Source organism: Bombina bombina, chromosome 5, assembly GCF_027579735.1.
Source record: "Bombina bombina isolate aBomBom1 chromosome 5, aBomBom1.pri, whole genome shotgun sequence".
NCBI classification, from domain to species: domain Eukaryota; kingdom Metazoa; phylum Chordata; class Amphibia; order Anura; family Bombinatoridae; genus Bombina; species Bombina bombina.
The window spans coordinates 323,941,360-323,956,627 of record NC_069503.1 but is presented as its reverse complement, the minus strand read 5'-3'; the positions used below and the strand labels follow the sequence as shown (position 1 = coordinate 323,956,627).

Genomic DNA, 15,268 nt, shown 5'->3' with positions numbered 1-15,268 from the left:
CTTTGGGGCAATACCCCGCAAAAAGCCCTTTTAAGGGCTGGTAAAAGAGCTGATTACTTTGGGGCAATGCCCCGCAAAAGGCCCTTTTAAGGGCTATTTGTAATTTAGTTTAGGATAGGGAATTTTATTATTTTGGGAGGCTTTTTTATTTTATTAGGGGGATTAGATTAGGTGTAATATTTTTTTATTTGTTGTAATTTAGTGTTTGTTTGTTTTTTGTAATATAGTTTAGTTTATTTAAATGTATTTTAGTTTAGATAATTGTAGTTAATTTATTTAATTAATTTATTGATAGTGTAGTGTTAGGTGTATTTGTAACTTAGGTTAGGATTTATTTTACAGGTAATTTTGTAATTATTTTAGCTAGGTAGTTATTAAATAGTTAATAACTATTTAATAACTATTGTACCTAGTTAAAATAAATACAAACTTGCCTGTAAAATAAATATAAATCCTATACTAGCTACAATGTAACTACTAGTTATATTGTAGCTATCTTATGGTTTATTTTATAGTTAAGTATTTAGTTTTAAATAGGAATAATTTATTTAATTATAGTAATTTTATTTAGATTGATTAAAAATAGATTTAACTTAGGGACGTGTTAGGGTTAGGGTTAGACTTAGGTTTAGGGGTTAATAACTTTATTATAGTAGCAGCGACATTGGGGGCGGCAGATTAAGGGTTAATAATTGTAGGTAGGTGGCGGCGATGTTAGGGACGGCAGATTAGGGGTTATAAAAATTAAGTATAGTATTTGCGAGGCGGGAGTGCGGCTGTTTAGGGGTTAATATATTTATTATAGTGGCGACGATGTCCGGTTGGCAGATTAGGGGTTACTAAATGTAGGTAGGTTGCAGCGACGTTGGGGGCGGCAGATTAGGTGTTAATAAATATAATATAGGTGTTGGCGATGTTAGGGGCAGCAGATTAGGGGTTCATAGGAATAATGTAGGTGGCGGCGGTGTCCGGAGCGGCAGATTAGGGGTTAATAGTATAATGCAGGTGGTGACGATGTTTGGGGAAGCAGATTAGAGGTTAATAAGTGTAAGGTTAGGGTTGTTTAGATTCGGGGTTCATGTTAGGGTCTTAGGTGTAGACTTAGAAAGTATTTCCCCATAGAAAACAATGGGGCTGCGTTAAGAGCTGAACGCTGCTTTTTGCAGGTGTTAGTTTTTTTTTCAGCCGTCTCAGCCCCATTGTTTCCTATGGGGAAATCGTGCACGAGCAAGTTTTGCCAGCATACCGCTACCGTAAGCAACACTGGTATTACAGTGAGAAGTGGAGCTAAATTTTTTCACTTTTCTGAGGCTAACGCAGCCATTCAGAAAACTTGTAATACCAGCGTTGTTTAAAGTGAGCGCTGGAAAAAAAAGGCTCGTTAGCAACGCAAGTTTTTACCGACAAAACTTGTAATCTAGCCAATTATTAACACATTATTTGATGTTTTACTTTGTGAATTTAATGTATTTTTGAAAATATACACTCATTTCAAATCTGATGACTGAAACACACTGCAAAAAAGTTGGGACAGTCGACTGTTTACCACTGTGTAACATCACCTTTTCTTTTAATAACGCTTATTAAGCATTTGGACACCAAAGACACAAGTTGTTTAAGTTTAGCAAGTGGAATTTTCCTGTCTGCTTATACAAACATGCGCTTGTAATCCGGGGAGAATGTGGTTTGGAGTCGTCCTGATGGAAAATGCAAGGATGTTCCTGGAAAAGAAGACATCTAGATAGAAGCATATGTTTTTCCAAAATGTATACATATCTTTCTGCATTAATGGTGCCCTCACAGATGTGCATGTTACTCATGCAATGAGCACTGACACACACCCATACCATGACACCAGGACCTGATGCTGATCATAGCTTGGATGGTCCTTTTCCTCTTTAGCCTGGAGAACATGATGGCTGTTTTTTCAAAAAAACTATTGGACCACAAAACACAATTCCACTGTGCTACTGTCCATCTCAGATGAGACTGAGACCAGAAAAGTCTGCGGCGCTTCTGGACAGTGTTGATGCATGGCTTCTGCTTTGCATGGTAAAGCCTAAAAAAGACACTAAAGTCAAAATAAACTTTATGATTTAGATAGAGCAGCAGTTTTAAGACACTTTCCAATTTACTCCCATTATCACATTTTGCACAGTCTTTTTATATACACACTTTCTGTGAGACAAAATCCTACTGAGCATGTGCACAAGCTCACAGGGTATACAAATTTGTCAGAAAAAAAAGCTACTGCTTATTTGAAATTCAGAGTAAGTAATAATGCATTGTCTTTTAATTAAGTGCTTGTTAATTATGCAATTCTACTGCATTGTGTGGTCTTTTAACTTGCATCTGTGGATGTAGCGGTGAATGGTATTGCCTGACAAAGGTTTACCAAAGTATTAGCGAGCCCACATCAGGATATTTATTACAGACTCATCACGTTTTTTGAGACAGTGGCGTCTGAGGGATAGGAGATCATGCGCATTCAGAAGTGGTTTTCCGGCCTTGCCCTTTACGCACTTAGATTTGACCGGATTCCTTGCATCTTTTAATTATATTTTGCACTATAGAAGGTGAAAATCCAAAAATCCTACCTATTTCTCTTTGGGTAATTTTGTTCTCAAAATGTTGGATTATTCTTTGGCAGATTGGCGAGCCTCGACCCATGCTTGCTCTAGAAGGACTAGCCCTTTTTTGGAGACTCCTTATATACTATGATTATACCATTGCATCAACTTCTTATTTCAACTCATCACATAGCAATTAGTCATAATTTGCCCCTGTCCCAACTTTTTTGGATGGTGTTTCAGTCATCAGATTTGAAGTGAATGTATCTTTTAAAAAAAATACATTAAATTCACAAAGTAAAACATCAAATAATGTGTTAATGTGTTTTCAGTATAGTACAGGGTGAACTAAATTTTCAAATGACTCTTTTTTTTGCATTTTCCATACTCTCCCAGCTTTTTTGGAATTAGGGTTGTGTATATAAAGGAGCGTGTGAGGAGGGCAGGAGCGAGCATGATACTTAGTACACACTCAGTACATAAGGGAAGGAGGGAGAAGGAGAGTGAGGGGAGATAAGTCTTGGGGAAAAGGAATCTGGGAGGAGGGTATTGAGGGGGTGAACCTACACTACGGAAAATATAGAATTATAAAAATAAAAAAATTAAAACAGCACAATTTTAGTGCAAAGTGGATACTGGCAGACAGCTGCCAGTACCTAAGATGGCTTCAAATAGGAAGAGGGGGGAGGTTAAGAGAGCTGTTTGGGGGATCGTGAGGGTTGGGGGGTTAGGGGGGAACCTACAATGCAGAAATTATATATATATATATATCAACAAGTAGGGACTGCACTCACTGGATTCAGTTCAAATAATACCTTATTTATTCAATGGTGACGTTTCGGGGTACGCAAACCCCTTCCTCAGACCAAACCTATATATATATAAACAACTTTTATTTTAGTACTGGCAGACTTTCTGATGGCGGCGACAATTGTTAGGTGGGGCAGGGAAGAGAGCTGTTTGAGAGAGGTCAGGGAGGGATGTGTTATGTGGGAGGCTGATCTCTACACTAAAGCTATAATTAACCCTACAAGCTACCTAATTAACCCCCTCATTGCTGGGCATAATACAAGTGTGGTGTGCAGCGGCATTTAGCGGCCTTCTAATTACCAAAAAGCAATGCCAAAGCCATATATGTCTGCTATTTCTGAACAAAGGGGATCCCAGAGGAGCATTTACAACCATGGGTGCCATAATTGCACAAGCTGATTGTAAATAATTTCAGTAAGAAACCTAAAGTTTGTGAAAAAGTTAACAATTTTTTTATTTGATCGCATTAGGCGGTGAAATGGTGGCATGAAATATACCAAAATGGGTCTAGATCAATACTTTGGGTTGTCTACTACACTACAGTAAAGCTAAAATTAACCCTACAAGCGACCTAATTAACCCCTTCACTGCTGGGCATAATACAAGTGTTGTGCACAGCAGCATTTAGCAGCCTTCTAATTACCAAAAAGCAATGCCAAAGCCATATATGTCTGCTATTTCTGAACAAAGGGGAGCCCAGAGAAGCATTTACAACCATTTGTGCCATAATTGCACAAGCTGTTTGTAAATAATTTCAGTGAGAAACCTATAGTTTGTGAAACAGTTAACGATTTTTTTTTTATTTGATCGCATTTGGCTAATTAATGGTGGCATGAAATATACCAAAATGAGCCTAGATCAATACTTTTGGTTGTCTACTAAAACAAAATATCTACCTGTGAAGAGTTATTCCGGGATTCCTGACAGATATCAGTGTTACAATGTAACTATCACTAATTTTGAGAAAAAATGGTTTGGAAATACTTATTGTACTTATAAACATCTATTTTGTATTTCTAAACTCAGGACAAAATTTAGAAACTATTTAGCATGGATGATCTTTCGAAAGTCCATTTAAGGGCGATAAAAATGGTATATAATATGTGTGGTACAGTAAAGGAGTAAGAGGGAAATTACAGCTAAACACACCGCAGAAATGTAAAAATAGCACTGGTCCCAAACGGTAAGAAAATTTAAAAATAGCTTGGTCACTAAGGGGTTAACATAGAGATACATACATATACATGTTTTTACAGACATATATAGAAGTGCATTGGTGCCCTTTGTAGTCAAGTGGAGGAAAATGTGTAATTGTGTATTTATGCAATATTTATATTTAATTAAGGTTTTAACTCTGTATTTACTGTAAATATTTCACATTCCAATGTTCTGCACATAGCAGAATATATTCTATGTTTTTATAAATATTCCTATATATATAAGTATATATCTATACCTATATGTATGTATTTATATAAGTAGAGATATATATTGTACCAAAATACCATCATATATATTTAGAAATATGCATTTATGAATAAACAGAACATATTATTCTATAAGAAGAACATTAAAATGTGAAATATTCATACACTAAAATTTGTGTTTCTAACATTCTTTTGGGGACCTCTCGGCACTTATGAGGCATCTAAGATCATCTCACCTGAGTGATGAGCTCTCAAATACCAGTCCCTTTGTGTAGCAATTGCACATTTATCAAATTTCAATGTAATGCAAATACATTTTTACATATGAATTTGTTTTCAGCATATATTTTAAAAATTTGTAAAATATGAGGCATATTTTCACTTTAAGTTAAGATTTTTTTTTTAACAGTAGACGGAACACAATCTGAAACCAATTACCAATCATACTATCCTAATACAATATGTAATACTAATGCCCTCTAGTTTATATAAAAATGTTCTAAGAAATATTATAATTGCAGACAGAAGTTTTGGTTGTTCACAGTACAGAACATTTGGTTTCAAGGCAAATACGAGTAGCTTCGGACACAGCTATCAAGTCTCTTAATAGATGTCATCTACAGTTTATAGCAATATCCTTTAATTCAGTAACATTTTAATTAATTCATACTGATTGAATAAATGTACATTTAGACTAGTTTCTTAATGAGGGCACGTTTAGTAGAAAGGTTTTACATCATCCTGATATCCTGTGGGTAATTATATCCTAATTATATGGTGAGAAAAAGAGTCTATAACTCAGGGCAGCTATTGTTCTTTGGACCCAATTAAGGATTACATGTACATAATAAAAGTTCATGATGAGGCTGATTGTCAGTCAATTTAAAAATCTTTACAGCAATTGAATCCTATTTGAAGACAAGAGTGCTAAGCTTTAACCAGGTTAAGAGCTGGAGTATTTACTGTCAAGAGATCCAAGCCATAAATAATACTCACAGCAAAACTCGCCTAGAAATTTGACACCAAACATAAATTTTCTATTATCTCGACAACAGGTGCCTTCTTTTTAAATAATTTAATTTGTAATAATTTAATATTAAAAAATATTAAAATCAAGTAAAAATAATAAAGTATTATAGGGTAGATTACAAGTGGAACACTTTTTTAATGTGTGCCTGTAAAGGGGCAAATTTGCCTTTTTATAGGTTTACGTTAAATAACCAGCCATTACAAGTGGCTGGCCAATGCTTCCGCACGCTTGTGGGAACACTTTGCACTTAGCGCAATTAACCAGGGGTCAGACGTCTGGTTAATTAAAATAATGTGCCCCAATTGCCCCCCAAATAAAATGGACAGTTCCTTTCTTTAAATAACTGCACAAAGCAGTTATAAGGGGTTAAAGTGCCTTTACATTGGGGACTGTGTGTTTTACCTTAAATGTATATGTATATGCTTATATACATATGTATTTATGTGTTAATATGTGTATATTAACATATATAGAACTTACCTCTTCTGATTACTAATACAGACATATGTCATTTCCAAAGGTGTTTATCTAGGTTTATCTGGGGTGGGAAAAAATCCTGTATCTCTTTAAATAGATTAATGCAAAAACGTAGTGCAGCTGGTCTGGCACTACCTAATCTAAAACTCTATAATCTTGCCACCCTAGTTAAAATTGCTTTGGATTGGATCACAGATTCTAATAATTTTGCAACTATTGATTTAGAAAGCTTTCTTATACAACCTTTTGCATTAAAGGCTATTTTACATTGTGCTCTGCAGCCACTTACTCCTAAATTTAAACCATTGATTACTGGCAAAAGTTTTGTAATATCCTGAAAGTTGAACCATATTTTTCGAAATTTCTACCCATAGTCGTAAATCCTGAATTTATCCCAGGGAATTATTATAAAATCTTTAGATCATGGGAAGAGAAGGGGCTTAAATATGTGGCTCAAGCTCTTTCAGAGAATATGGAAATCCTTCCACAAGATGCTCTTTTTCATCAATTTGGTTTATCTAGGAATAATTTATTTGCTTATTTTCAGCTGTGCCAATTTTATTATAAGCAGATTTATTCATCAGCGTCTCTTAGCAATTGGTCAGAGATTAATATCTGTATTAATAGTTATATGATATGCAACACCTCAATATCCCTATTATATGATCTTTTGTTAGTTAAACAAAGCTTGCCACTGCTTGATAATCTATGTAATATTTGGGCTAGTATGTTCCCACGGATTGAGGCGGACACCATTAAGCAAAGTTTTGTTTCCTTAGATAAATGTGTTATTCCTACAAGTTGGAAAGAATCACATTTTAAACTTATTAATAATTATTATTTGTCACCGCTTAAGATGTCACGGTTTTTTCCTAAGCAGCTTTTTGTCTGTAATCAATGTTGATATCTAATGCTAACTTATTACATATCTTTTGGTTATGTTCCATAATATCTCAGTTCTGGCAGAAAATTCAGTATTGGTTCAGTCAGGTGTTTAAAGTATCTTTCCAGTTTTAGCCAGACCAGATAATATTTTTAAAGACAGCTAATGATATGGCACCGCAATATCAATATTCTCTTAAAATTTCTATTTTGACTGCTAGGCCCCTGATTATTAAGAATTGGCTGGCTTATGCAGCTCCCTCTATGGTTGCATTTCTTAAAGAAATTCAACTACACATAATATTTGAATCTATTTATTAACGATTAGCTACAGAAAAAAAATCTAAATTTATATATAGCTGGCTGCCAGTAATTAAGTCCTATCCCCTTTCTGTGCAAAAAAATATTCTTACCCCTTTTCTCAGTTCTAAATGTTTTGCGGATTTGGTATTATTGAATGAATTTCCTCCTATGTGGGTTTCGAATTTTAGAGAGGTGGGTTAGGGAGTTGGAGAGAAGGTTGTTTTCCCCTTTTTTCTTTTATTGTTATGTAGAAAATGATCCATTATTCGTTTGCTTATGTAGTGCAATATGATTGATTACATAATATGATCAAAGTTTATGTTATATAACTTGTTGCTTGGTAGTACTTGCAGGCTATGTATATTTGATATGATTTTCATTTCTGTTCTTTTTACCTTCTGTTCTTTGTAAACAAAAATGGATGTTCAATAAAGATATTAAAAATAAAAAATAAACAAAGAAGTGCATTGGAGCCCTTTACCATTAAGAAGATGAAAACATGTAAAAGCATATTTATGAAATATTCATCTTTAATAAAGGTTTTAACTGTCGGCCAGATTATGAGTTTTGCGTTATGAGCGGCTCAGTACTAACTTGCAAGTAATTTCCACCGCTCACCTCCCTATAGTGCTGCTATTACAGGTTTGCAAAAACCTGGCATTAGCAGGCAATATAGCAGCGTTGAGCTCCATTGAGCTCCATACTGCACCAAAATACCAGCGCTGCTTTGAGCTAGTTTTACGTGCTTGTGCACGATTTCCCACCAAAAAAAACCTAACACCTGCAATAAAGGAGCGTAAAGCTCTGTAACACAGCCCCATTGATTCCTATGGGGAAAGAAAATGTATGTTTACACCAAAAGCCCTAACATAAACCCTCAGTCTAAATACCCCTAATCTGCTGCCCCCGACATCGCTGCCACCTACAGTACACTTATTAACCCCTAATCTGCTGCCCCTAACTTCGCCGCCACCTACCTACATTTATTAACCCCTAATCTGCCACCCCCAATGTCGCAGCCACCTACCTAAACTTATTAACCCCTAATCTGCCGCCCCAAATGTCGCTGCCACCTACCTACACATATTAAACCCTAATCTTCCACCCCCAACGACGCCGTCACTATACTAAAGTTTTTAACCCCTTAACCTAACCCTAAGTCTAACCCTAACCCTAACACCCACTAACTTGAACATCATTAAAATAAATCTAAATAAAAATTACAATTAATACCTAAATAATTCCTATTTAAAACTAAATAAATACTTACCTGTAAAATAAACCCTAAGCTAGCTACAATATAACTAATAGCTACATTGTATCTCTCTTAGGTTTTATTTTTATTTCACAGGCAAATTTGTATTTATTTTAACTAAGTGGAGCAGTTAGTAAATAGTAAATAGTTATTAACTATTAACTAACTACATAGCTAAAATAAATACAAATCTACCTGTAAAATAAAACCTAACTTGTCTTACACCTAACCTTACACTACAAATAAATAAATTACATTAATTAAATACAATTAACTAAATTACAAAAAAAACCCCACTAAATTACACAAAATAAAAAATAAATTATCAAATATTTAAACTAATTACACCTAATCTAATAGCCCTATCAAAATAAAAAAGCCCCCCCAAAATAAAAAAAAAAAACCCTAGTCTAAACTAAACTGCCAATAGCCCTTAAAACCTTAAAAGGGCCTTTTGTGGGGCATTGCCCCAAAGAAATCAGCTCTTTTACCTGTAAAAAAAAAAAACAACAACAACCCCCAACAGTAAAATCCACCACCCACACAACAAACTCCCCCAAATAAAATCCTATCTAAAAAAGCTAAGCTCCCCATTGCCCTGAAAAGGGCATTTGGATGGGCATATAGCCAATAGAATGCAAGCTCAATCCTATTGGCTGATTGGATGTCTTGAAGATGGAGCCGCTCCGCGTCGGAAGGATGAAGATAGAAGATGCCCTCTGCATGAAGACTTCTGCCCGCCTGGAGGACCATGTCTTGCCGCTTGGATGAAGACTTCTCCTGGCTTCGTTGAGGACTTCTTGCCGCTTGGATCAAGACTTCTCCCGGCTTCGTTAAGGATGGATGTCCGGTCTTCAAAAACTGTAAGTGGAACTTCGGGGGTTAGTGTTTTTTTAAGGGTTTATTGGGTGGGTTTTATTTTTAGCTTAGGGTTTGGGCTGAAAAAGAGCTAAATGCCCTTTTAAGAGCAATGCCCATCCAAATGCCATTTTTCAGGGCAATGGGGAGTTTAGGTTTTTTAGATAGGATTTTATTTGATTTGGTTGTGTGGGTGGTGTGTTTTACTGTTGGGGGATTGCATGTTATGGTTTTCAAGGGTGAGGACAACATGCAATTTGTTAAATTTCCAATAATCAAAATGCTAACCCAGAAACATATCTACTTGTTTACAACTTTCTAAAAGGGACATGAAAGTCATTTTTTTTCTTTCTTGATTCAGATATATCATACAATTTTAAACAACTTTTAATTTACTTCTAATATCAATTTTGCTTCATTCTCTTGGTATCCATTATCGAAGGAGCAGCAGTGCACTACTGAGAGCTAACTGAACACGTTGGTAAGCCAATGATAAAAGATATATGTGCAGCCAGTAAGCTTCCAACTCCTGAACCTTTCCTTTGTATGCTTTTTCAAAAAAAGATACCAAGAGAATGAAGCAAATTAGATAGTAGAAGCAAATTTGAAAGTTGTTGAAAATTATAAGCTCTATCTGAGTCGTGAAAGAAAATATTTGGGTTTCCTGTCCCTTTAAAACATAGAATTTGGGGGGCGAAGCTAACCACTGAAGCAATCAGACATGTTTCCATGAAGCTCCTGCTTATATTCATAACTTTCCTAACTATACTACGATTTCCAAGTGAAAAAGATTAATACTTTCCAACTACTTTACAAGCCGAAGCTTGCATCTTTAATAATAATAAAATACGGTACAGTATTCCTTTATGAAGAGGCCCTGACGAAGGGAAGCAGCGTCCATACTACTCTAATCGACAATCACACTTTACCCACAGCTATAGTCAAAGACTGACTTCCAAAAGAAGAGGATACAGATTATAAAATTGCGAACCGATCAAATGCCAGTGTGCAGCGTGGGAACTCATACCCCATCTTGAAAGAAGCTGAGTCTGTCCAGAGAAATGCACCAACTCGAGAGGGCTTGCTCATGCAATTGCATGAAAATAATGGTCCCCACCAGAGTCATGAGTCGGCTACTTTTCAGGCCTCAGCCAAGGATACTAAGCTTAGTGACACAGCTGGATAGAAACAACTGCTAGCGTGGGTGGATGCAGCTGGCCATCTGACGCTGCAATGAGTTTTTTACGGCACCTGGTGATGACTGGGAACCCTGATCTATCAAAGATACTCCAGCCAGTATGGCCAAAAGTGACTCAGAATACATATACCTACCCGCTTCTGATGGATCCAATGCTCTCTGGAGAATATCTCCTATGGCACCCTCATCTCCATTGCTTTGGTCACTGTCCCTGTTAAGTTGGCTGCCAACTCACAGGCACTCGTGCAAGGATCGGGTAGTAACATTTTGACTCACAACCTGCAAATCACTCAAAAGGATGGTATAGCTAAGTCTCATATATGTGCGTTTAGTAATGATGACTTTCTGATGCTTACATTTGCAAATATATTATTCCTACCAGTTTATTAGACGTCTGCTCTTGATGATAAGTGTTTCTTTGATTTTATAATACACTCAAAAGGACGGTTCAGCTCTGTCTTATATTAGCACGTATAATAGTGATGCCTACATTGCCTAATGCTTTTATATAGAAATGTACTGTTCCTATCAGCCTTTGAGACGGTAGCTCTTATTTGTATGTGTTTATTTGATATGATATTTTGTTACACCTATAGATTATTGGCACAGTACTTCCTTCGAGCTACCAGATTTGTTTTGGGGATCCTGGTTCTTAAAATAATCTAGCTGACACCTGTTAACCTTTTATAGAAATGTTGGATGGGAACCTTTAAGGTTATACTCATTGCAGATCTAAGCCCCAAGTCTATGTGCCAACTCAGACCCCGGATAGTAGCATAGTCATACTATTTCCCTTTCTATGCCAAAGAAGGTAGCCGTCTGATAGGGAGAAGTGCCATATTTATATTCACTAGTTAGATTGACTTAGCTACCCTGTTAATGTATATATTTTGATTGAGTGCTTTGCTTAAGTTTACTGTATAACAGACATACATATTGGGTCATTTGCACCAGCACCATATAATTACTAGCGGTAGTGAACGCTCTGTCTGAGGATTCCAGATACATTGTGCATCCCAGTTCATTAACACTATATCTACATATTATATTTTCTATATCAGTTGCTCTTTTAAGAAAAGATCTGGCACTCGGGAATACTTAGTTTAATGTGGGCAAGATGAAGAATTTCTCTGGTGGCCTGAATCAGGTAGTACTCTTTTGAACTGTATTTACTTATGTACTTAATTTTGTGTGTCATGATGATACTTACAAGCAAGTGGAGGATGAAGCAGCCTTTATTTATCCAGAGCTAGTCACTAACAGTATCAGAGACTCATATTGCACGGAACTTTTGGTGGGATGTGGACTGTGTATATGGACTATGCCGGGATAAAATGCGGCATAACACTCAAGAATCCCAGAAAACAAAGTTTGATACACATAATGTCCTCCCAGTGACATAATTTCCCTGATGTTATGTTTAGCACATTGTAAAGTGGCATATATTAGATAATGTGACGTAAAAAGAAATCTTATACATATGTGGGTCCTAGGAGCACAGTAAACTTTGTATTTGGTTCTAATGGTATATTGTTAACCCTTGTTCCCTCCCACAGAGATAGTATAGCATCTAAAGGCTGCAAAGGGTGACAACCCTGAATTAGCTATCGAACCTGCCTCATTGAGCAGTGGCAAAGATGAATATAGTTAGCTATAGTTATAGTTATAGTTACACTTTAGAACTTGCAAGGTTACATAATATATGTTAATACTGTACCTACGATGCTTGCACTCAGGCATTGTGTTAGCCATTAGCGGCGGCCATGTGACTCACAGTATGTACCCTTCTACCTGTTAGGGTTATGTTTGAATAGTTGAAGTTGGACTTTATTATATGCACTATCGTTAAATTTTCTTATGTTTGAAACTTGGAGGGGATGTGTCCCCCCCCCGACTCCCCCCTTACCCTCTATATATAGTACATATTACTATTTGGCTGTTGGTAAATAGCCGCACCTTCTTCATAATACTAAAACGGGAGCATTACGGAGCTCCGCCCCCCTTCATATCAACACCTAACAACACACCTAGCTACATCTTACTAACATTCTATTGAATAGGTGATTGTTCTATGCCCAGTTCTCAGACTGGGAATCACTAAGAGCTGCTTTGGTCTGCTATTTTTGAATTTTTTTTATAAAAAATATGAAAATGCATTGCTGGTTAACAGTAGGTATGTCAATACAGACTATCACTATAATAAGTGAAATAGGGCTTTTACATTTCTGTTCATTGTGATTATTTTTGCTTTAGAGAGAGAATTAGAAATTATGTTTGAATGCATTTATAAAAATAAAAATAAGGTACAGAAGATGACTTAAGGGTAATCAGCTACACATGGTATATGTATCAGCATAGAGAAATGGTGTGACCCTTAACAGGGAATACATTACTTACAACATTGTTGGATATGTTTTTTTTTTTTTGTCTATTTGTAATTAACCGTCTCATATGTACTATTCTAAATTTATACAATTTGATGTATAACTATGTTACCTTAATAAAAATATATATATATAAACAACATTGAATTATGAATTAATGTTTTCTGAGATAAAGACAAATCGTTAAAAGTTGACAATTTTCTTCAGTCAGGGTTTTTTTCCCTTCAAGAATAATTATTTTATTTGGAAAGTAGCTATGTATAATTTTGAATGCATTACAGATATTTTGGTCCCATAAAATATGACAACAAAATAATAATTAGTGTTTGATTGCTCAAGATTTATGGAAGTCAATTCATGTATAACATTTATAAGAGGACAAGTAAAATATATAGAGCTGTAAGTAAAAGGCAACAAAGTAAATTATGTTCTACATATACTTGTTTTACAAGCAAAATGACCTTGACTTTCTCTTAGATAATTTATAACATTAACTAAGGCTTCTATTTGTAGTGTATTAACTGTAAGCACTTTTGAATTGTTTTGAAAGCAGGAAAGTTTGTGGTAACATTGACTACCATTTGTGTGGCAGGAACTCTGGTCTGGGTGAAAAGAATGGATAGTTTTTCTCTAATGTAGTCTTGACATTTGCTAAATAGCAACGTGTTTATTGTTATGACGATTGAAAACAGATATTATATTCCAATTATTAATCAAGATTTTTTTTTTTTAAAGGAAAGGCAGTCAACTTTAAAAAGAGAGAAAAATTGTTCTCAACAACCAAACAAATCTGGGGAAAGAATAAAAATGCAAAGGGCAAACTCTGTAACAGTCGATGGACAAGGTCTTCAGGTAAGAGAATATTGGCCAGATTACGAGTTTTGCTTTATGAGGGGTGCGGTACTAACTTGCACATTATTGTTACCGCTCACTTACCTACAGCGCTGGTATTACAGGTTTTTATAAACCCAGCGTTATTAGGCAAGAAGTGAGCGTAGAGCAAAATTGAGCTCCATACCGCACTCCAATACCAGCGCTGCTTAAGTCAGCGGTGAGCTGGTTGTACGTGCTCGAGCACGATTTCCCCATAGACATCAATAGAGAGAGCCGGATGAGAAAAAGTCTAACACCTGCAATAAAGCAGCGTAAAGCTCAGTAACGCAGCCCCATTGATTCCTATGGGGAAACAAAATTTATGTTTACACCTAACACCCTAACATGAACCCCGAGCCTAAACACCCCTAATCTTACACTTATTAACCCCTAATCTGCCACCCCGACATCGCTGATACCTACATTATACTTATTAACCCCTAATCTGCCTCTCCGGACATCGGCGTGACTATAATAAACATATTAATCCCTAAACCGCCACACTCCCGCATCGCAAACAATAGTTAAATAGTATTGACCCCTAATCTGCCATCCCTAACATCACCGCCACCTACCTACATTTATTAACCCCTAATCTGCCGCCCCAACGTCGCCGCCACTATACTAAATTTATTAACCCTAACCCTAACACCCCCTAACTTAAATATAATTAAATTAAATTTACATCAAACCTACTATTAATAACTAAATAATTCCTATTTAAAAATAAATACTTATCTATAAAATAAACCCTAAGCTAGCTACAATATAACTGTTGCATTGTATCTAGCTTAGGGTTTATTTTTATTTTACAGGCAAGTTTGTATTTATTTTAACTAGGTAGAATAGTTACTAAATAGTTATTAACTATTTACTAACTACCTAGCTAAAATAAATACAAATTCACCTGTAAAATAAAATCTAACCTAAGTTACACTTACAACTAACACTACACTACAATTAAATAAATTACCTAAATTAAATACAATGAAATAAATTAAATACAATTACCTAAATTACAAAAAAAACAAACACTAAATTGCAGAAAATAAAAAACAAATTACAAGATATTTAAACTAATTACACCTAATCTAATAACCCTATCAAAATAAAAAAGCCCCCCCCCCAAATAAAACAAAACCCCTAGCCTAAACTAAACTACCAATAGCCCTTAAAAGGGCCTTTTGTGGGGTGTTGCCCC

At 35.6% G+C, this 15,268-nt stretch overlaps 1 protein-coding gene across 4 annotated transcripts in view; it reads left to right on the top strand.

Moving 5' to 3' along the window:
• DGKB (diacylglycerol kinase beta) overlaps positions 1 to 15,268 on the top strand; it is a 1,179,919-nt gene that overhangs the window by 257,587 nt on the left and 907,064 nt on the right. For 2 of the 4 annotated variants that reach the window (XM_053714111.1, XM_053714110.1), the window contains 2 exons: positions 11,541 to 11,553; positions 13,930 to 14,046. In XM_053714111.1, the coding sequence (XP_053570086.1) occupies positions 11,541 to 11,553; positions 13,930 to 14,046 (130 nt within the window). The remainder of the gene's footprint in view (positions 1 to 11,540; positions 11,554 to 13,929; positions 14,047 to 15,268) is intronic. The other 2 variants (XM_053714112.1, XM_053714113.1) reach the window with 1 other exon arrangement.